The sequence below is a fragment of the Oryza sativa genome, chromosome 3 (genome assembly GCF_034140825.1).
Source record: "Oryza sativa Japonica Group chromosome 3, ASM3414082v1".
Lineage (NCBI taxonomy): Eukaryota > Viridiplantae > Streptophyta > Magnoliopsida > Poales > Poaceae > Oryza > Oryza sativa.
This window is the reverse complement of record NC_089037.1, coordinates 22,521,962-22,543,599: the sequence shown is the minus strand read 5'-3', so window position 1 is coordinate 22,543,599 and position 21,638 is coordinate 22,521,962. Positions and strand designations below refer to the sequence as shown.

Genomic DNA, 21,638 nt, shown 5'->3' with positions numbered 1-21,638 from the left:
TCCTACATCCCAAAATATAAAAAACTGAACAAAATAAAACATTTCCTAATACTACGAATTTAATACTACGAATTTGGACATGCTACCTTGTTATAGCCAGGATTTTTTTGAAACACATTTGTTTATACACATGCCCCTGGTTATAACTGATAATATTATTTTGGAACATCTTCCACATAATGTGCATAGGAGACGAAATCATGGGGGAAATGCACATTGCACAATCCATCTGAACATTCGGTTCAAAATTCTGATTAAGCTACTTCGAATCTTCGATGCACTAGTTTCCGAAGTAACACCGGATAGTAGTGCCAAAAAAAAAAAAGTTTCAAACAATACAATGCCATACTGCGTCCAAAACTTTTCCGCAACAGGCATGCTGTTTATGCAGAACCACTAGAAAGAAAATTTGCCCCAATAAAATTGGCAGGGCGATCTTATATTCTTATTCTACTTCATGTTGAGGAATATGTTGTTCAACTTGTATCTCCCAATTCTTTGATGAATTGATCCTTCAGATAGCTGTTTGATCCTGCCATTCTTCGTGCCATCAGATCAAACTCCCCACCACTCCTACAAGCCAGAATGGAACAAACAATTAATAATAGATACTCACGCTGCCTGATTCTACTATGACATTGACTAAACAGTGTAACTTACGGATCAAAAACAAAACCACCAGCTTCCCGAAGAATCAGAGCTCCAGCGGCCACATCCCTAGAGTGAAGAATTGACAATAAAATATGTTTAGATAGTTTATATTTTTCATAAGACACTGCATTTGTAGTAATTAAATTAATCATACCAGGGGCCACCAAATCCAATCTCATAACACAAATCAAGCCTACCACAGGCAACTCCACACATGTTCAAGGCCAACGAGCCACACATCCGTATAGATCTAATCTGAAATAATGAAATATACCATTTTAGTGCACCGATCTGTTGAACTATAATTGTATGTCATGAAAATATTGGTGTATAACTTATAAGGCTTACCTTGAATAGTAACTTGTTGATTCTGTTTGTTGTATCATCCAGAGTGGCCTTATCTCTTTTGGTTCCAACCTGCTCAATTGGCACAAGGTTATTGATCAAATATTTTCACTAATATTATGATGTAAAACTTTTATATGAAAATGATTCAAGAAATAGAAACTAGAACTCTCATTTCCATTGTAAGTAAATCAAGTTTCAGAATCAATGAAGTTTGTCACTGATGATTGATCAAGTACGAAAGAGGCTCACAAGAAACTAATTGCATCCAGTGTAGCATGTGTTATACATTCATATTGATATATCAATATGAATTGGACAGCCCCAGGAAAAAAAAGAATATCACACTCCAACAGGAAGCCCGAAATGGGCAACTTAGCCAATGTTTAAGAATCAATTAATATGTTACCATAAATATTTCAACTATTGTTTTAAGAGATAATGTGGTATTCCACAAAATCCAGTTGACATGATTAGATTAGTATTTAATCGATAAGGTTATGGTCATCTCAACCAACATAATTACTTGAGTGTGGAATATTGAATTAAATCAAGTTGGAATGGATCACAAATCCCAAAAACATTGAGTCACATGGAGTTAACTTTTGGTTAGATTGTGTCCAAACTCTTTAAAGTTCAGAAAATAATAATATTTTCAAGAATTTCTTTCGGGTCTGTATGCAGGTGTGGGGGTTCCAAATATCTAGATGAAATCTCCATGCTAGTTCAAAAGAGTGTATGCATGGTCATGTACATGCTGTCAGTATTTGCATCAGTAAAGCATAAGCTATACATCTGCTAGAAAAGTAGTTGTGAAATATCACCATTCAACAAGCAAAGTGCACGTTAACACGATCAAACATTGTTCGATGATGTTTTCTAGGAAAGACAGTAGCGGCCAAATCTTAAGCTATTCAGAAGACGGCTTATACTGATTAGTGAAATGAAGCAACAAAATAATTTAGAACAACATGGTTGAGATGAAATCCTATTGATTTTTCTACGCATATGCATCATCAATACAAATTAAATTTCTTTACATGTAATAAAATTGACTCTTGATGGTATCACTTACCTCTGTTACCAGAAGAGCCTTCACCAGCTCGTTTTGAGATGAAGCTGCTCAGCAGAGAAGGAAACTGTCTAAGTTCAATATGTTGCTTCTATTGAATGTCAACACATCAGGACCCAATTAACCAAAATATAGCACTTACTTTTGATTGGAGAACCATTGAGGAAGGCACCTTTTCCACGAACAGCTGTGAAAAGCTAAATGAAAAGGTAACATGAAATTAGACTACAAAACTAAGTCGGCATATGAACAATAAGAATATAAATCCTATAGAGACAAATAAGCTGTGATTTTTACATATTGGTACATAGAAGGAAATAGCCTATGTCCTTCAATCCAATTGCGATGTAAATGCTTCACATGTCACTTTTACCTCATTCATGATGGGGTTGTACACAACTCCAACAGTAGGAATTTTCCCGACGGTGAGACCGATCGAGACGCAAACAAAAGGGAAGCTGCAATGTGATTGACATACCCAATGTTCATTAAAAAAAAGAAAGAAGGTGGTATAATGGGGATAGAAACAGAAGCTAATAATTACCCATGGACGAAATTGGTGGTGCCATCGAGGGGGTCGACGATCCAGGTCGGGTCGTCGGTGAGGTCCGCGGTGGCGCCGAGCGCCGCGGACGTCTCCTCGCCGATGAACTTGTGGTCCGGGTAGTGCTTCCGGAGGTGGTTGAAGATGAGGTCCTCGCAGGCCTTGTCCGTCTCCGTCACCAAATCCACCTGCAGTTGCAATGCAGCCACGGTCACCAAGAAACCCCAAATTCCAATCCAGGGCAAACCAAACTCCATCAGCTATGGGGAAAAGGAATGCGATGAGATCGGTGGAACCGTGGAAGAAGGAAGAGAGACCTGGCCCTTGTGCTCCACGTTCTTGGTCTGGTAGAAGCCCTTGCGGATGATCTGCGGAGAAGCACCAGGAAATCAAGAACGGACAAGGAAAAAGAAAAACACGAGGAATCGTGCACAGGGAGGAGGGGGCAAGGGAGGAATCGAGTGGTTCAGGAGAGGGCATACCTCGCCGGCGTTCTTGGCGGCGTCCACCGCGACGGCGAGGAACTGCTCCTCCGCCATACGCGCTCACTCCCAATCTATCCCCCGCCGCGGCGATTAGAGAGAGGAAATTGGTTGGTCCTTCGCCAACGCTCCACCTTTCGGTTGTGTAGAGAAGAAAATTGAGCTTGGGGTATTTCTGGAAGAGAAAGCTCTTTCCAGCCTATTTTTCAGTTCTCTTGGAATCAAAATCTGGAAAGGAATAGACGATTATGCCCTCATCATAGTTCCAACAAAAACCGATAAAATTTGAACAAAATCTTATCTAAAATTTTAGTTTGATTTTTTTATTTGACCGATAAACCAAACGGTTTATAAACCAAACGGTTTATGTTTTCAATCCAGTGTAATCCAGACCGAATTTCATCAAAATTATAAATATTGTTCCCCGCTTCCTCTCTCTCTCGCCACCTTCCCATTGTCACGACTGACCTCATCGGTTGGCTCCTTGGACTGTAGCATGAGATGATAGAAAAGCTTATGCTGATAAGCATCAGCCTGGTTGTGCTGATATGCAACAGCATATGCCAACCAATGGTGGCCCACACCTTTTTCAATGAGTCTCTATTCCGTGCCTACACCGATAACTTAGAAGTTCCTTGATTGTATTGATGTGTGCACTAATCCATTCTTGCTGCATCGTCGGTTTAGCGTAGTCTCATTGCTTGCCCATATAGGGCATGAAGCCAAGGTTGAAAGAGTCGCAATTAAGAAAGCTCTACTGCAGGCAGTGGCAACAGACGATGAAGGATATAATGGCCTCTATTCCTTTCTGGATTTTCATTAAATAATAGAAAATAGCAGTCGCATGATAAAAACAAGTTATACGCCCATGATTGATGTGAACTATGTGGTGTCTCGAGTTAAAAACATAAATTCTTTTACATTCGAAATATCGGTGATAGAGCTGGTGATGATGACAATGTCGAGAATAAGAGTGGTCAATTTATGCTGAGTTCGTTTATCAGTGTTCCCAACCCATCTCCCTCATTTTCCGCACGCATGCTTTTCAAACTGCTAAATGATGCGTTTTTTTTGAAAAAAAATTTCTATATGAAAGTTGCTTAAAGAAAATCATATTGATCCATTTTTTTTTAAAAAAAGCTAATACTTATATTAATTACGCGTTAATGGACTGCTCCGTTTTCCGTGCGGAGGACATGTGTTCCCAACTATACGAAACGAACACAACATTAGTGATGTGTAGACTACGATAGCATATATGGGTAATTTTAGTCATGTGTAGGCTCGAGACTCACCATCATCGTTTATCTTAAATTTTATCTTAAGTTAGAGATTTTTGGTACACCAAAAAAAGTTTTTATTTTGGTACCAAACCGGTAATTCCTGGAGTTCACCATCTAAAACATTTCTGGAAACTAAAACTGCCAAAAAGAAAGAAAAAAGAAAAGGAGAAAAGGTTTGGCGCTGCGCTTTATTTCACGGATTGTGCTTTGCATAGGTATCTTCTTGCGAATCTTCCCTCAAAGCAGGAATCCTTCTACACACCTGACACTAGGCATATTCTCTTGTTCCTTCAGTACTCCCTCCATTCCATGATGTTACTTTACCAGTTTAACTTTAGAATGGGCATCGCATGCGGTTCTCTTCTACTTGCTCCATCGATAAATCATCGCTTTTCTCAAGACATCCACAATGGTATGGATATGGCACAAACTAAATCTATGCTGAAGAGATGCCATTTGGTATTTTGGGCGACATTGTGAAAATAAGCAAGATGGATGAGATACAGATTAATTATCATGCGAAGTTCAGTACAGTCAACCTCCTATCCTATTATTACTATTTTTGTGGACCCAAGTTTCAAAACTCCATGCAAAAAACTATGGTAGATTTGCACATGGATGAATAAAATTAGTCTTCTATCATTGTACATCAGCTGAAAGAACGGACATATAAAAACACATAACTGAGGTTTCATTTCCATAAGCCACAGAAGAAGAGACCAGAACAGGGCCAGTCAAGACGAAATTGATCCACTCCTGAGCTAATTATCTGTTCAGTCTCACAGCGATCTGTTTCCAATCTATAAAAGTCGAATGACAGTATCTCCATTGGCCATATTGCACCAGTTTGAAGTGCACGATGTTCCTATCACAAGCATCGTTTGGATATATCTCTTCACTATCTTTGCGATAAGCACGGGCTATCACGGTTAAGGGTTAACACCCCAAGTCATCAGCTCTGGTATTCTGATGCACTCAAGTACTCCCCGTTCTCCTCAAAGTACTCAACCAAGCGTTTCAAGAATTTGTCGTTGCTTACGGTCTCTACATCGCACACTAGGCAGCACTGCCTTCTGGCTCGTGTTACAGCAACATTCATTCGTCTATGATCACTTAAGAATCCGACCTGAAATTTGCAAATAGATAAGGTTTCCTTAGTATCCAGGTAATATAATTGTGAATTCTTATTTCAGTAGTTCAATCAGACAGTCCTTTTATTTTAAAAATGATATTTCGTCCTTATGTCAATAATGAGATATTTTGCATGGCATGCACATATATCTACAGATCGTTCACATCATATCGATACTGATTCGCTCTATTCTATTAAACATTTTTCTAAAATAAGTTGAAGTCTCCCCAGATGCTAATTTGATGGATCAACTGTGCAGCAGCAATCAAATCCTCATCCATGTATAATATTCATGTTTGTAAAGCTGAATATTTTACATAGGATATCCACTCACCAAGGAGGATCATGGAAGGGAGCTTACCTCTTTCTTTGAGTTGGATCTGACCATTGAAATGATGATGGCTTCTTTCTCCCTACCCTGGAACCCATCAACTGTCGATATCTCCAAGTCCTTCAGTTTAGTATCTTTGTTTCTCATCATCTTCAGACAGGTTACCTACGGGATTACACCATTCAATGAGTCAGTCCTATAAACTTCAACATCATGAAGGAGCCAACCCATAAGTCCTATAAACGTTTATTTTGTTTTGTTTTATTAAGCTCATCACTGTATATTGATTTGATAATATTCAGAGCATATAGGAGCAAACCTGTGCAGCATAAGGTGTAATTATTCCAATATCAGATGCACGGACACCACTCTCAACAAGCAGCTTGGCATGAGCAATGGATACTGCAGCCTCACCCTCATTCATAGTGCTCTCCTCCTCATCTTTTACTTCTTCCATGTCACACCTAAATGATTACTTGAGACTGTTAGAAGTGTATCTAACAAACATTGATGTTGGTCATCACATCATTTCTTTTAAAAAAACAGATATCTTTTATTCATCAGTCAAATGATGGCTACAAATTTGAAGTATTACTTCTGCCCAATTATTGTCTTCAAGTATGAGATAACCCTTTGAAGTGAATTCGGTAGTCCTATCTTTTATAGAGGAAGCCAACACTCTTTTATAGAGGAAGCCAACACTATTGAGTGAGGGAAATATAGAGGAAGCCGACACTCTTTTATAGAGGAAGCCAACACTATTGAGTGAGGGAAAGAAAGCAACGAGGGAAGCAAAATTGCCAAGGTTCAAGTTCAACCCATAAATGACTAAAAGAATGAACACATTGAATAGGCCAAGCATTGGAGAATACTAACCCAGTAGTGTCAATTAGTATGATAGTCGGCTCTGTGGAAGAAGATCTTTTCACTTCTTCAATGTCATAGAGCATATGATCAGCAACACTAGAATGAGCTTTGATCTAAGTACAAGAAACAAAGAAATAACAACATGAGAAAAGTTATGAGCTTTGATCTAAGTACAAGAAACAAAGAAATAACAACATGAGGAAAGTTATGGACTAAAGAGAGAGGCTGAAAACAAGTTACTAATAGGTGGCTAGTGAAAACAAGTTACTAATAGGTGGCTAGTGTAAAAACACCAATGGGAAGTGCACCTTGTTATTATAAAGTTCTTTAGATGACCAATTCATTATGAGCTCATGCATTCTGTACTGGATAGTGAGCATGGATGTAATTTGATCTCCATAAGCTTCAGTAAGGCGTTCAAAGAGTGTCTTTCCCATCCCCTTCTTCTCAGCCTCAGCACTTTGGATAGTCGGAGGAAGTTGAAGATGGTCTCCAGCAAGCACACATCTTGGACCCTGCATACAAAAACAAAAGAACTGAGGAGCCCTATGACAGATCTCAATAAGTACAGTATGATGACCATTTAACCTACGCGCTGTGCATGCTGAATCATGACAAACACAAGCAATCAAATAGGTGATGAAATTGTTCACTGGCATAATCAGAGAAGCCAACTTGTGGAGTGTGAAGGAGCCCCACAGGGGTCATGAGAACTTGTTAGAGTTTACATACATCCATACAAGATTGATAGAATGAATTCAAGTACGTGTAACCACCTATTGAAATTAAGTTTAGCTATCTTCCAAGGAAATCATTTAGTTTTCCCAACTTCTCTCATAATCCTTCCTTTTGCTCTAAAATGGACACCTAATGCAGCATCTCGTTCTCATTATACCATGCACTTTTAAAATTGAACCCGTGTGATCATGCTCAACTGCTGGCTTGGTTAAGACATATTTTAAGCTTAAAGTTAAAGGTGGGAGTTTGTGAAACAGTACATGCTATCTTTATTGTGCTACTCAAAAAAGCATAAATAATACGAGAACCTTTGATGACTGTTTACAGCAATCATCATTCTCAAAACGTGCAGCAACATGAAAAAAAAAACTAGTCATAAGTTAGTATTAACCTTCAATAAGGCTATCCAACATGCCATCTCAAGTGCCTGAGCAGCTTCATCAATAATGACCAAATCAAATGTAATACCATCTAGCTTTTTGGAAGATGCACCAGTCAAAGTCGACAGTACAACATCTGCATTTTTTATCACATCAGCAACAGCAAGCTGTTGTCGTTTTCTCTCTTCTTTGGCAAGGGTTCTGAGCTCTTTCCTGATGTCCCTTTTTGTATTCTTATCCTTAGCTTTCAGCAATTTGCTATTAAGCACCTAAAAGATGAAAAGAGAACAAATCAAGAAACATTTAACTACAATGGAAAACATTATTGAAATTGCAGTTTCATTACTATCATCTAAACATGACAGCTTCTAATTAGATGGTTCCTGAAATGCCAAAATAATATGCCATGTAAAGCAGGGTCTTGCCATTTAATAATAGGAACCTAAGAATTATGTAGTAAATGATTACCTTCATTTCTTTGCGAATATCTCCTGCTAAGCTGCTGTTATCTGCTCGCAATACCTGGTTCATTAGAAATAGTAAGCAGATTAAGTACAGTTAAGTTATGTGAATGCATGAATGGATCATAGATAATACAGGTGGAACTGTAATTCATAAGAAAATCTATCCCATTTTAACTTGGGCATAAAGAGAATGTCATGCAGATGTTACAGATGTCACATAAGGCGTAGGCGGGTACACTTTAACAAGGTATTTGAATAAATATAACAGTTGAAAATTGAAAGAGACAAAGCAACTCTGATGAAATAATTATGGAACATAACCTTCATGAATATTTATCCTAATAATCCTCAGTAGAGGAGAAAAGGAAGCACTCAGAGTAAGCTATACCTGTGCGTCAAGAGCACTGTCCAACACTTGGGGTAGTAATCGAGCAGGATGGCCTAACCTCACCAATTTGGTTCTAGAAAAATGTCAATAACAACATGTCACATTAACCAATATCACATCTTTTATTTTGACAGGATAGGGAGAATTTTCTCAGTTATTATTGGTTGAATGAGGTAAATGGTCAACATTACCAAGATAGATGGGGGAATAGAAAGTTCGAGTTAAAAAGGTATTTCAAAATTTTGTTAGCAACCTATATCGGGAGAGTCGCTCAACAATGTTATCCACGGCGATGTTAGAAGCAGCACAAGCAAGAATCTTTGATCCACGTTTCACCTCCTGCAATATTATCTCAATGATAGTTGTTGTCTTCCCAGTGCCAGGAGGTCCATGAAGCAAGAAAACATCCCTTGACCTGAGGGCCTTCGAGATAGCATCTTTCTGCAGAACAAAGATATGGGCCCCACAAAAAGGAAATTTATTTCATTTGAATACATATTGAAACTGGTATTTGAAGGCGATACAAAAAAGAACATAACAAGTAGATATACATGGTAAAGACAAAAGGCATCAATTGTAATTTTTTTATTTTTATTAAACAATCAATTTCTAGCAAAGAAAATAAAAAATGTGGAGGCCAAACACCAGTGCCAGCATAATTAGCTGTGGAGTTCACCGAAGCAAAAGCAACACCATTAACAGAAGTATTGCAAATATATGCTACTACTCAGGATGAGGTCTTCCAAAGCCAGTATTAGCAGGTGCAAGAATTATATGTAATCGATGACGGTGTTGACACATTTGGTTGTAAGTTGTAATGCCAAAAGTGATGGAATGTCCACAGTCTGAAACTGCAGGTGCTGGTGTTAGCGTTATTTGCCTAGTTCCATATGTTCTTTTATTTTCTTAAAATCATGAGTGTCTGCCATTCAATAAATTTCAGATCTTCCTCTGGTACTTAATAAGTTAAAAATACAAATTCTACTGATACTTGAAATAGTATCAGCAGAACAAAGTGATTGCACTGGAAAATTCTATTGTAGATCATACTGTTCTGATAAATTTCTCCAGGCCCCAAGTACTTATGGCTTCTCTTCTCCTTATTTAGATAAGAACTTAACTGAAACATAATTATGCAACAAGCCAAAAAAAAGCAGTTGAAAAAAATAAATCAAATTGTAACCTGTGACTCATCCAAATTCTTGTTAAATGGACTGAACTTCGCAACATCCTTGGAACTCATAGGTGGGTTTTCTCCAAACAAAACAGGAATAAGGTTTGCTGAAGGGCCTGTTTGAATGCCCTTACTAAGTTGAACTAGTGCATCCTTCATCCTGCGGTATGTCACCTAGAAGAGCATTAAGATGCAAAATTTAGGGTCCAATGAATTGTAAGGCAATGCTGGAGGACAAGGGGCAATAATGAAGATATATAGAAATACATACATGGAGATAAAAAAAAAGCAAAGAGGAATTATGATACAATTATACTATTATGGTTACTTGGAGGCTATAAAATTTCTAATCAGAAAGTTGTAAGAGAGAGCATGGAAAATATAGTAGAGAAGAAAACAGTAATGGAATGTCATTTGCAAATAGTAATGAAAACAGCATGGAAAATATACCTCATTTGCAAGCTTTTCAAGGCGGAGAGGGCTATTTAATCCATCTTCAGGAATGTCATCAAAGGCAACAGTAATGGAAGAATCCTGTTTGTTCAAATTACAGTCATTTCTCCTAATTCAGAAGCAAAGACTTTAAATAGTCAACAGCCCTTAGATGATAGTTAGGTACCTTCAAGCGATAAACTACACCTTGCCCAAGAGCAGCAGATCCAGCATCTGCCTTATTTGGCTTCAGAGCAACCACATCGTGTGTTCCAAACTAGAGAAGAAAAACATAAGTGGGCATTAGCAATGGTGAAGTAAAATACAAATTTCTTTGAATCAGTGTCCGGTAAATTAAGAAACATGCATGAGCTTTTCATGTATCAACTCCTGCCAATCTCAACAAAATCAATAATACACGTGATGCAATTCATAATGAACTTTACAAACGAATCTAATATTTCACTGAAACTATCAGTTAACAACAACATTACTTGTTCACAATTACTAAACAAATGGCAGAAATACTGCAAGTGTGAGTTTCGACGGCAATACCTGAAGCGACAATTGTTCTGAAACAAACCGCTCTCACATACCACAAATAAATTCCTAACCAGAATTTTATCACAGCGAGCAATAACAACAATACGACAGGAGGGCAAAGGTAACCTCACCTTGTGAGGTGGAAGCACGTCGCCCTTGTTGGGTTGGAACTCCAGGAGCGTCTTCCCCATCAGCCCCGTCTACTCTACGCACCAAGCAGGTCCAACAAGGCCAGAACAAGATTAGCACCACGCCTCGATGACACATTGGCACCGATGGGCAAGCAAGCAAGCAGCAAAATGGAAGCAAATCAACCTGGGCGTCGGTGCACTTGAGGTTGGCCATGACGCAACCCCTCCTCTCGAGGGTCTTCGAGCTCGTCGCCGACTCCGCCGATATCTCCGCCGCCTGCGCAACCACACCACAGACGCGTCACCACCCACCACCACTACCATCCGTTCCACCTTCCGAACCAAACAGCGAAAGAAAAGCGATGGGGGATCGGAGTACGGAACCTTCTCCAGGTCTATGAGAGGCGCCATGGACGAGACGAACTCCTGCAGCGACACCATCCTCCCCGTCCCGCTCTTCCCGGAGCTCCCGCCGCCGCCGCCGCCACTCCGCCCCGCCATGGCCGCTCTCCTCCTCTCACTCGTCTCGTCCACGGCGTAATCGCCTTGCGATTCGCCCAAGCAAAGCGCATTTCATGGGCCAGGCCCGCGTAGTCTAATCCAGGCCCATTTAAAGCAGGTTTCGTGGGCCTAGTCCATGTGAGAAAGTGAGAATCCAGGGCTTTTTATTCCGTGACGTCGCGGCGGCGGCGGCGGCAGCGTCGCCTAACCCTAGCTAAACCCCCCTTCTCCCTTGCGCCTCCGCTTCGCGAGCCTCATCTCCTCGATCTCTTTCGATTCAGTGGAAAACCTAGGAGACCGGCGCGGCATGGCGGAGTCGGGCTCGTCGGGCCTGGAGGAGAAGCTGGCGGGTCTCTCCGCGGGCTGCGGCGAGGAGCCGCAGCAGCTCTCGAAGAAGTGCGCTTTCTCATCGCGCACGCAGCCGGCATTTCTTCTTATTGTTTTTTTTTCCTCCGTAGTGTGGCTTTTGTTTAATATGAGTTTTGTGGCGGGTGCAGTGCCAAGAAGAGGGAGGAGAAAAGGAAGAAGCAGGAGGAGGAGCGCCGGTTGAAGGAGGAAGAGAAGAAGAAGAAGGTGAAGCAGTTTGAACTTCTTAACCTTTGCCGATTTTTTTCCAGTGTTGTTTTTATGGAGCGAGTTTTGGATGCGTTCATTTGTAGATGATGCCAATGTGACAAGCAACACTCTTTGCTCTTGTTAGATACGGATATACCTCTGCAGCTAGGGTGTGAGAAAGAGTTTTCCATATCATGATTGCTAAGCTCTAAATATATATACACCCTTTTTTAAAAAAAATTTTGTAGGCCGCTGCAACAGCAGCTGCTAGTGGAGAGCCCCCGAAGGAATCTGCCGCCGACGATGAGGAAATGGATCCCACTGTATGTGATATTGATGCCCCTTTGGTGCTGCTGTGCTATTTGTTGTATTGAATTCTTTTGTTTAGGAAAATTCAGACATGTGTTTCTTGCTGCAGCAATATTATGAGAATCGCCTCAAGGCACTTGATTCACTCAAGGCCACGGGTGTAAACCCCTATCCCCATAAGTTCCTGGCTAATATTACCGTAGCCGATTATATTGAGAAATACAAGAGCATGAATGTTGGGGATAAGCTTGTTGACGTCACCGAGTGCCTAGCAGGTATTTTTCGTTCTCTTTGACTAGATATGATAGTGTAGTTGATTAGAGATACATTTGGGTGGGATTTGTATTTATTATTATTTTTTATTAAAGGGAGGATCATGACCAAGAGAGCGCAATCTTCCAAGCTCTTATTTTATGATCTTTATGGTGGTGGTGAGAAAGTTCAAGTTTTTGCTGATGCCAGGTAAAACTTTGTCTGTTCAACTGTATTGCTTACCTTTTATGCCATTTAGCTGGTTTGTTCCCAGACACTTTCAGCATTTCACTAAAATCTCACTATGTGCAGATATGCCTGACTAAAATGCATCCTTTGGTTAATTTTCATATCAGTTAAATCTATTTTTTAATGTTGGTGAATTTCATAAAGTTTGTATCAGTTAAATATATTTTTCAACATTGGTGAATTTCATAAAGTTTATTGCCAAAGAATTCTCACTGCAACTTTATAAACATATGCTAGGCCATGGATTGTGATGAATGTCATAGATTTAGAGCAAGGTTTCTGTAGCTTATTATCTTCCTGCAAATGTGTCAATAGTACGCCGGGTGCTACTCATGCTTGGCATAGCTGGCTACTTATGTGTGGTCCGTATTGGCAATAATCACATTATGCACAAAACCCCCCTTCTTTTACATAGTTGGGTTTTCTTCTTGTTTTGTACATGTTAATGCTTAGAATTTTTCTTCTTGTTATTTTTGCATGCTTTCCCAACTTGGGTAATATGCTTCATGATTATGCACATAACAGTATGTATGCTTGTACATAGTAAAAGTGTAAAATACACGAGGTTGCATACAATCCATATCTCATAAAGTCTGGGGGCTTGCTGACTTGCAATTTTCTATTAGTTATAATGTTTAAACAAACAAAAAGGTGCATTCTTTTTTGTTATTTTGACTAACGGTTCTGTGGCTATCGTTGTTATCTAGTGGCTATCATTTCGCTCATGTTTAAGTACTACGCCGGTTACTGCCTACTGTTGTCGGTCTCATAAAAAGTAAACTAATGATTTAACTGATTTTACCTGATATAGGACCTCAGAGTTGGAAGATAATGAATTCATTAAGTTTCACTCTACTCTGAAACGAGGTGATATTGTTGGTGTATGTGGTTATCCAGGTTTGTAAGCATCTATTCAAGTTCATTTTGAAATTATTACATAGTCAGATGTTCCAACATCAAAATTAAGTAGGTACTTATATTCTTTCAGTTGGAATGCCAATAGGACATTTTGAGTACATGGATCCTTATCTGATTGAGTTTGTAATTTTATTTAATAAATAACTTAAACTTTATTTGTAGCTTATGCCCATACTTGATTGTACAGTTTGTTTGTTTTAAAACAATTAGGAGTATAAATAGTTTGATGGTTACTGGAAATTCTTATATTGTTTTACTGTGTCTGATAATGACGACTTCTCAATTTTGATGAATACCAGGAAAGAGCAAGAGAGGGGAGCTCAGTATATTCCCAAAGAAAATTGTTGTGCTCTCCCCATGCCTTCATATGATGCCTCGACAGGTGAGAATCAGATTTTTTTAGGAAGAGATGTTTCCAGATGATATACCTAATATCTCAGAGCAATTTACTTCATATTAATCTGAACTTTTATATTTAAATCTGTACATACTAACATAGAGACCATAAAATAACTAGAGTTAAGTCTGATTTACCCCCATCCCCCCTCTCTCTCTCTAACTATAGAACCGGACATTTGACACCCCTAAAATTTTGGAACCGTACGAATTACCTTCCTAAACATAATCTAGGTGGTTTTGTCCTATGTGGCAGACAGGTGGCAATAATCTGACCATGTGGCAACCCAGTCAGAAAAACAATCAATTGTTTTTAGGAAAAAATATGTTAGCCCACATTGTCATCCACCTAGTTGTCTTCTTCCGCCCATTCTCCCATTTCTCACATTAGGCATGGGCTGCAAACTGCCAGATCCTTTGCCTCGTTAGTCTCAGTGCTCCTTGCTTCGGAGGAAGTCCATGGACAAGCGCCTCAAAGCAGTGCTCCGGCCTGCTTGAGACGGCCGAGCTTGAGTGCTCGACGGGACATAGCAGCGCTGGCACCGCCTCGCCTCCATCAGTGTGCCCGTGCAACAGTTCGTGGTGGTTGTGGGGAGCATATGTTTGCCCCTGCCGGAGTATGCCACCATGGCAGCTGCACAGCAGCAGGTGCAGCTAGCCGCCACTGCCAGGGAGCTGAAGCACCAGCAAGGACGGAGACACTCTGGCTCCGAAGGCCGTGGAGCGGGGACGCCGGGGACGGCAGCTTGTCCTCCCCGGCTGTCTCATGGTCGTCACAGACCACCTCCGCTTCATTACATGTGCGAATGAGAGAGCAGCTTTGATTTCTTGGAGTTTTTTTTTTTCAAAGAGTGATTTTTCAGAACTATCTAGCTTGATTACATGTACGTATGACAACAACCGTCTTGTGGATCTTGAGGGCTGCAGGTGAGCTAGTGCTTACACAGGCTTGGGTAGAGATTGGAACAGAAAGGATAGAGGAAGAAGTGCATGCCACTGATTGCTGGGTCCCATGGAGAGGGAGAAGCATGTTGCTGATGATGCACCTCCTCCCTCATATTGGACTGTCATGTGTGATAGCTTTAGATCGAAACCACCTAAAAAAGAGCCCCAGGGGGGTTAAGTATCCGGATTGAATAGTTTAGGGGTGTCCAATATCTGGTTTCGTAGTTAAGGGGGGTAAGTCGTACTTCTGTGATAGTTGAGGGGGTAAATCGGACTTGACCCAAATAATTATGACTGAAACTAAAGACATTTTGCGTAGCGATGCCTTCTCTTTTTCTGGGTGTCACATACACATTAGCAGCACAAGAAAGCACAACAGCCATTATTCTGGTTTGCAGACCCCAGACAGGTCATTTGATTAAACCCACAAATGCACCTCATATTTGCCTAGCTTCTTTTCTCAAGTGCAATGCAATACAGACACTCACTCACACCTGTTTATGCATTTGTTACGTGCTACGCATTCTAGGACTAGTAGAGGCATAGATAAATGCATAATTTGTCCATCACCTCATGGAGTATGGGCGTGTCCTGCACTTGCATGTGTGTAGTATATAGTGAGCCATGCTTGCTTGACTTGATGCTAGGATTGAACGTTGGCATTTTGCATGCACGATTGAACTGCAAAACACCCAACTGCTGAGTCCAGCATGCCAAGCTTCTGAGATATCAAAATATTTCGTGTACACCCAACCATTGACCCTTTGCTTTCCTTCCAAGTTCTTATGCTAATTATATTTGTTGAAATGTAGTCTACATGATCATTTACATGTATTGTATACATCTTTACAGAAGAGTGAGGGAAGTGCTGTTCCCACTCCATGGGCTCCAGGAATGGGTAGGAACATCGAAAAGTATGTTTTGAGGGACCAGGTTTGTTCATTCTCCGTATAATTATTGATTGACCTCTCTTGTCTATGTAAATGCTAATTACTGTGAGTTCTTTGTCAGCAAGTAAATACATTGTCGGTAGTGTGATTAATCATAATTAACAAATATCTAGGCGGATTTTAAGGTTCTGGATGTGCATATGTGATCCGCTTTGTTGTATGCACAACAAAATCATTTAAATTTAGATTGAGGCAGCTATGCAATTTAGTGCAAAGTTAGATTCAGGTGGATGAACTAATCATGGGATCAGATTCTATCTGAACAAGTGGATAGGTGGCGCATGTCTAGTCCATTAAGAGAGATTTGCAATGTTCTTAAAATTAGTGAACTCATTTGCTGACATGAATGCCATATTTGGCATGCTAATAGAAATCTGTCCAATTTTATTGACTATCTCATGCATTCATTCTATTTAAAAATCTGCATTTCTAATTTACATGAGCAAATCATAAATTTGGTGCAGGTTGCTTTAAGTAGCTTGATCACTCAGTGATTATCAATTATATATCTGTCTTGTTGCCTTTGGTGCTTAGTAGCGATTTGATTATCAATTGTTTGTCTTGTGATATCAGGAAACCCGATATCGTCAACGATATCTTGATCTCATGGTAAACCATGAAGTGAGGCATATTTTCAAGACAAGATCAAAAGTTGTCTCTTTTATTCGGAAATTTCTTGATGGTCTTGACTTTTTAGAGGTGGGCCTGTGCAATCTATTCTGTTATTCTTCTTTTGTATATTCTTCCAGTCCTTCAAATCTGAATATTCTATGTCTTTTCTAGGTGGAGACTCCAATGATGAACATGATTGCAGGTGGAGCAGCTGCAAGGCCTTTTGTCACACATCATAATGAGTTAAACATGAGGCTTTATATGCGTATTGCTCCTGAGCTCTATCTGAAGGAATTGGTTGTTGGGGGGCTGGATCGTGTTTATGAAATTGGGAAGCAGTTCAGGAATGAAGGAATTGACCTGACGCACAATCCTGAATTCACAACATGTGAATTTTATATGGCATATGCAGATTACAATGACTTGATAGAGCTTACTGAAACCATGTTATCTGGTGATTATCTCTTGATGTCTCTGAAACATCTTTTTTTTCTTTTTATTTTAGGAAGTAATAGTATCTTCATGTCAATTTTGTATGCAACTGCAAAATGACCTAAATGCATTTTCCTTGTTCCGTAGGCAATTCATGATTTGCTATTGTTCTGTCATATCATTTTTTTGCCGTCCTATCTTGTTTTTACTGAAATCAACATGAAGCAGCCTGTTCATTTTATCTAATGATCTGATTTTATGGTTGACAGGTATGGTTAAGGAGTTGACAGGTGGCTACAAGATTAAATATCATGCTAACGGAGTTGAGAAACCACCAATAGAGATTGATTTCACACCTCCCTTCAGGTAGAGACATTGGGATGTATTTGGATTACATGTATTGCTCTATATGCACTTTTAACTGGTAATGTTCAGTTGCTACAATGTTACTTTGCCTTTACCTTGCTGCAGAAAGATAGACATGATTGAAGAATTAGAGGCTATGGCTAAACTCAATATACCTAAAGATCTCTCAAGTGATGAAGCAAACAAGTATTTGATAGATGCCTGTGCCAAATATGATGTCAAATGCCCACCTCCCCAGACTACAACACGGTTGCTTGATAAGGTTGTTTCTTTACCCACTACACATTCTTTTTACACTGTATTTTGATATGATTTTCGTTAGGTGATTTTGCTATCTTATAATATCTTATTTACATATATGATAAGCTAGCCACTTTGATATGAAGAAGAATGTCCGGTGTAATCCTTTTTGTTGCTTCCATAATGTACAGTACATTTCTGAACATTTTCACATTAGCTCACAAACAAATAAAAGATCTGGGGTATATTGCAAAATCCAACCTGAAGCTATTTGCTTAAATTTTAATATACCTTTTGCTTTTGTTTCCCTTTTGGTATTCCTTAGCCAAATTAATAAGGTATATGCTCTGCTCTAACAGCTAGTTGGCCATTTCTTGGAGGAGACATGTGTGAATCCCACGTTTATTATCAACCATCCAGAGATAATGAGTCCATTGGCAAAGTGGCATAGGTCTCGACCTGGATTGACTGAGAGGTTTGAGCTCTTTGTTAACAAGCATGAGGTATATACTAAGTCTTCATTGATACTTTCATACTTGTCCTCCTTTCTGTTTCCTTACAGTGTTATGAAATCCATTTTTTAGGTGTGCAATGCATATACAGAGTTAAATGATCCTGTTGTTCAGAGGCAACGGTTTGAGGAACAACTAAAGGTACTTGTTAGATTTTGTGAACATTTGCAAATTGTATATTTTTCTTTGGTACCAGCCTGCTCCCAAGCTTCGAGTTATTTTTGGTATTTTGGAACATCTAAATAGCTTTGCATAGTATATAATTGTTGGAAACCAACCTACTCCCATATGTGGTATATTTTGGTCCATCATTTTAACCAGCGTACTCATTATGCTTGGGAGTTTTGGATCCATCATATATATACACACACTTGTGTTTGCATTGTTAAAAGTAGTGGTAAGTCATTGGAAGGGTGGGATATGAAGTGTCAAACAGACAAACAGAGTATGGACCCTTACACCAGTGGCAGATTTATTGTTGCATGGTGTTTCCCTAGCTTCCTATGTGGCTTGCTGAAAAACTGTACATGTTCTTACGTATATTATGTGCCAGGATCGTCAATCTGGTGATGATGAAGCTATGGCATTGGATGAAACATTCTGCACAGCCCTTGAGTATGGCCTACCACCGACTGGTGGTTGGGGATTGGGAATTGATCGCCTTACAATGTTGCTGACTGATTCTCAGAATATCAAGGTCTAATTATTTCTTCATTTGTACTTTTGTTCCTGGCATTTTTTATTTGGTCTTTATTCAGTTGAGGTATTTAAAATGCTCTTTTGATGCAAATTCAGGAAGTTCTTCTATTCCCGGCTATGAAGCCTCAAGATTAGATATGTCCACAAAGCAGGAACCTGTCAGAAGGGTACGTCCATATACTTCTATATCACAAAGTAATTCTTTATGTTTTTTGCCCTTTTAAGCATTTATGAATTTTCATATTGTACATGTTCTCTAAAATGTTAAATATCCAGGACAATAATAAAAACCATGCACTTTTTTAGGGCTAGTAGCAATGTAGCATTATGCGTATAACAGAACTTTGTAAAGCTCAGGGTTTCATGCGCTTATTCAATCAGCACTGATTCAATTGTGTCGAACTATGGTCATAAATGAATGAAATGTGCCTCACTATTTTCAACATACCATTATGTCAATGTTTGGTTGGGGGTTGTGTCGAACTATGGTCATAAATGAATGAAATGTGCCTCACTATTTCAACATACCATTATGTCAATGTTTGGTTGGGAGAAACTATATTTGCATTGGACATGATTTAGGATGCAAGTTTGTCTATTGAATGGTATGTGAAACATTTCACAGTATCTCGTTCCAAAAGAACAAGTACTGTAAAGTTTTTTTGTCATGCATCTGTAGATTTTGGAAGGAAAAGACTGGAATATCCCTCAACTGTAGAATTTTGCCCGCCCTTTGTCAAATGCCATTGTGCTAACTGTACTTCTATGCTGCAGATTAAAGCAGACTGAATGCTGACTGAGAGGATTTCAATTGGCCCTCGAGATGGAGGATTTGAAGGAAACTTATAATTTTGTTTTAATTGTGCATGTGAGGTTTCCATGTCCTATTGTACTTTATTTTTGGAGAACATTGGTGGTCAGTTAAGCAAACAGTTAATCTCGCTGCAAAGATATCAAGCGTAACTTATAAGATGACTTAAGTTTGTGCAATTTCTGTGGCCTTACTTGAAAATGATAGCGCGTTATTTGCGGTCTTGAATTTTGATTGATTTTGGAATGGGTGGAGCTGGAAAGATGATGCTACGTTGTTGGAATTTTGACGCACAATTCCCTGTTCAGTAAATTAATGTTTATTTCTGCAAAACCAATTGATTTGGTTGGAGAACATTGGTTGGCCGACTGAAGAATGTCGAACGTCTGCTCCGGTCAGGGAATGTGCAAATTAATCGATGTGATGCTGATAGCAGCGACCTGTAGTATTGCAGCCTCTCATCTTTTTCTTATGCTTATCAGCTAAAATTTAAATTTTTAATCTTAAATTTGGAGTTGATTTTGAGGTTGTTTTTATCGAAGTTTATTTTTTAAGCCTTTGCTTTTAGACATTACGAACACATATAATTACAAATATGTTGTTTAGCTTATTTCCCAAATAAGTGGAACGTTTGGGGCTGTTGATCTTGCCAGCTTCTCACGTAGTACACTACAACATATCACGCGCCAATAAAAGGCTTAGGCCCTGTTTAGATGGGACTAAAACTTTTAAGTCCCTATCATATCGGATGTTTGAAAATTAATTATAAATATTAAACGTAGACTATTAATAAAACCCATCCATAATCTTGGACTAATTTGCGAGACGAATCTAATGAGCCTAATTAATCCATGATTAGCCTATGTGATGCTACAGTAAACATTCTCTAATTATAGATTAATTATGCTTAAAAAATTTGTCTCGTGAATTAGCTTTTATTTATGTAATTAGTTTTGTAAGTAGTCTATATTTAATACTCTAAATTAGTGTCTAAAGATAGGGACTAAAGTTAAGTCCCTGGATGTAAACACCACCTTATTAAGGAGAATGAGAAATCATATTGGATAAAAGACCCCTTTTTAAAAGATTCGTGTATTTATTCAATATAGATGTATCCATGAGTCGTTGGGTTCATTACTGTAAGATAAACTAGATTGATACCCCACGCATTGTTACAGGATTTTATGGTGGTGATAAACAACTTTGCAAATATATGCTTACAAACAGAATTGAAGAATGGAAATATCAAAAGTAGACATTCAAAAATAATAAAGTGTAAAGTTGGCATTTGAGTAGTAGATGGTCAAGGGACATAGCAGTGGCTTAAACCACTCACATACCATGTATAAAATGCTAATTGAAGAGGTTCTATTAAAGAGAATGAAGTTAGTATATAACACTGTGGGAGCTTGTAGCAGTTGCACCTTTAAGAGATGTGAATACCACAAATGTACTATGTATAAAAGATCTGTTAAGAAGAATAAAGTTAGGTATATAGCCCTGTTTGAGAGAGTTTCTATCAGCTATAGCTTCTTCAAGAATCTACATCTCCTCAAACCATCCAGATTTTTATTCGAAACTTGAGAATATGGAGCCTCAACAAGACATTAATTTGTTTTTGCTAATTTCGAAAAAGAACCCCACAAAATTCTGAACAAAAACATTTGAAATGAACCTCAAGATCTCATTCCAAACTTGCTTGAGATGCTCGAAATATGTAAAATTTGAGTGAGATCTCATGAAATTGTGAACGCCTGATGGGATGTTGGAGAGATAGATGAGTGCTTGGGTACGTGGACAGGGAGGGGAAAAAAAGAGAGGAATAGTTGGTAGTTCATATGGATGCGCACATCCTCACCCTTGTTGAGGTGGAATTCACTTCTATGTACAATTGCAATTAAGCTCTATATCCTTTCCAATTAAAGATGTCCAAT

General features: G+C 39.0%; 3 protein-coding genes across 4 annotated transcripts; 1 reads left to right on the top strand and 2 right to left on the bottom strand.

The window, feature by feature from the left end:
- Nucleotides 1-201: 201 nt before the first annotated feature.
- LOC4333347 (inositol monophosphatase 3) lies at nucleotides 202-3,207 on the bottom strand. The gene is made up of 10 exons (XM_015776300.3): nucleotides 3,095-3,207; nucleotides 2,930-2,980; nucleotides 2,613-2,800; nucleotides 2,442-2,526; nucleotides 2,211-2,265; nucleotides 2,072-2,115; nucleotides 1,000-1,068; nucleotides 806-906; nucleotides 661-717; nucleotides 202-573 (listed from the first exon to the last, which is right to left on the bottom strand). The coding sequence occupies exons 1-10, from the start codon at nucleotides 3,149-3,151 to the stop codon at nucleotides 477-479; spliced, it is 804 nt and encodes a 267-aa protein (XP_015631786.1). The 5' UTR covers nucleotides 3,152-3,207; the 3' UTR covers nucleotides 202-476.
- A 1,840-nt stretch (nucleotides 3,208-5,047) lies between these two features.
- LOC4333346 (uncharacterized) lies at nucleotides 5,048-11,534 on the bottom strand. 2 transcript variants are annotated; one of them, XM_015775979.3, is made up of 15 exons: nucleotides 11,342-11,534; nucleotides 11,142-11,234; nucleotides 10,958-11,031; nucleotides 10,471-10,560; nucleotides 10,302-10,385; nucleotides 9,861-10,025; nucleotides 8,931-9,118; nucleotides 8,678-8,750; nucleotides 8,294-8,347; nucleotides 7,837-8,094; nucleotides 7,016-7,222; nucleotides 6,717-6,820; nucleotides 6,160-6,304; nucleotides 5,871-6,005; nucleotides 5,048-5,503 (listed from the first exon to the last, which is right to left on the bottom strand). In XM_015775979.3, the coding sequence occupies exons 3-15, from the start codon at nucleotides 11,015-11,017 to the stop codon at nucleotides 5,330-5,332; spliced, it is 1,737 nt and encodes a 578-aa protein (XP_015631465.1). In that variant the 5' UTR covers nucleotides 11,018-11,031; nucleotides 11,142-11,234; nucleotides 11,342-11,534; the 3' UTR covers nucleotides 5,048-5,329. The 2 variants fall into 2 exon arrangements, with proteins under 2 accessions (XP_015631465.1, XP_015631464.1); XM_015775978.3 differs by having other exon boundaries at nucleotides 10,958-11,026.
- A 117-nt stretch (nucleotides 11,535-11,651) lies between these two features.
- LOC4333345 (lysine--tRNA ligase-like) lies at nucleotides 11,652-19,996 on the top strand. Its single transcript, NM_001418356.1, has 17 exons — nucleotides 11,652-11,854; nucleotides 11,956-12,031; nucleotides 12,262-12,336; nucleotides 12,432-12,597; nucleotides 12,691-12,784; nucleotides 13,635-13,720; nucleotides 14,041-14,123; nucleotides 15,935-16,015; nucleotides 16,606-16,731; nucleotides 16,816-17,098; nucleotides 17,346-17,442; nucleotides 17,548-17,704; nucleotides 18,042-18,185; nucleotides 18,267-18,335; nucleotides 18,748-18,891; nucleotides 18,990-19,060; nucleotides 19,668-19,996. Exons 1-16 carry the CDS (start codon nucleotides 11,766-11,768, stop codon nucleotides 19,026-19,028), a joined length of 1,809 nt encoding a protein of 602 aa, NP_001405285.1. The 5' UTR covers nucleotides 11,652-11,765; the 3' UTR covers nucleotides 19,029-19,060; nucleotides 19,668-19,996.
- Nucleotides 19,997-21,638: the final 1,642 nt, after the last annotated feature.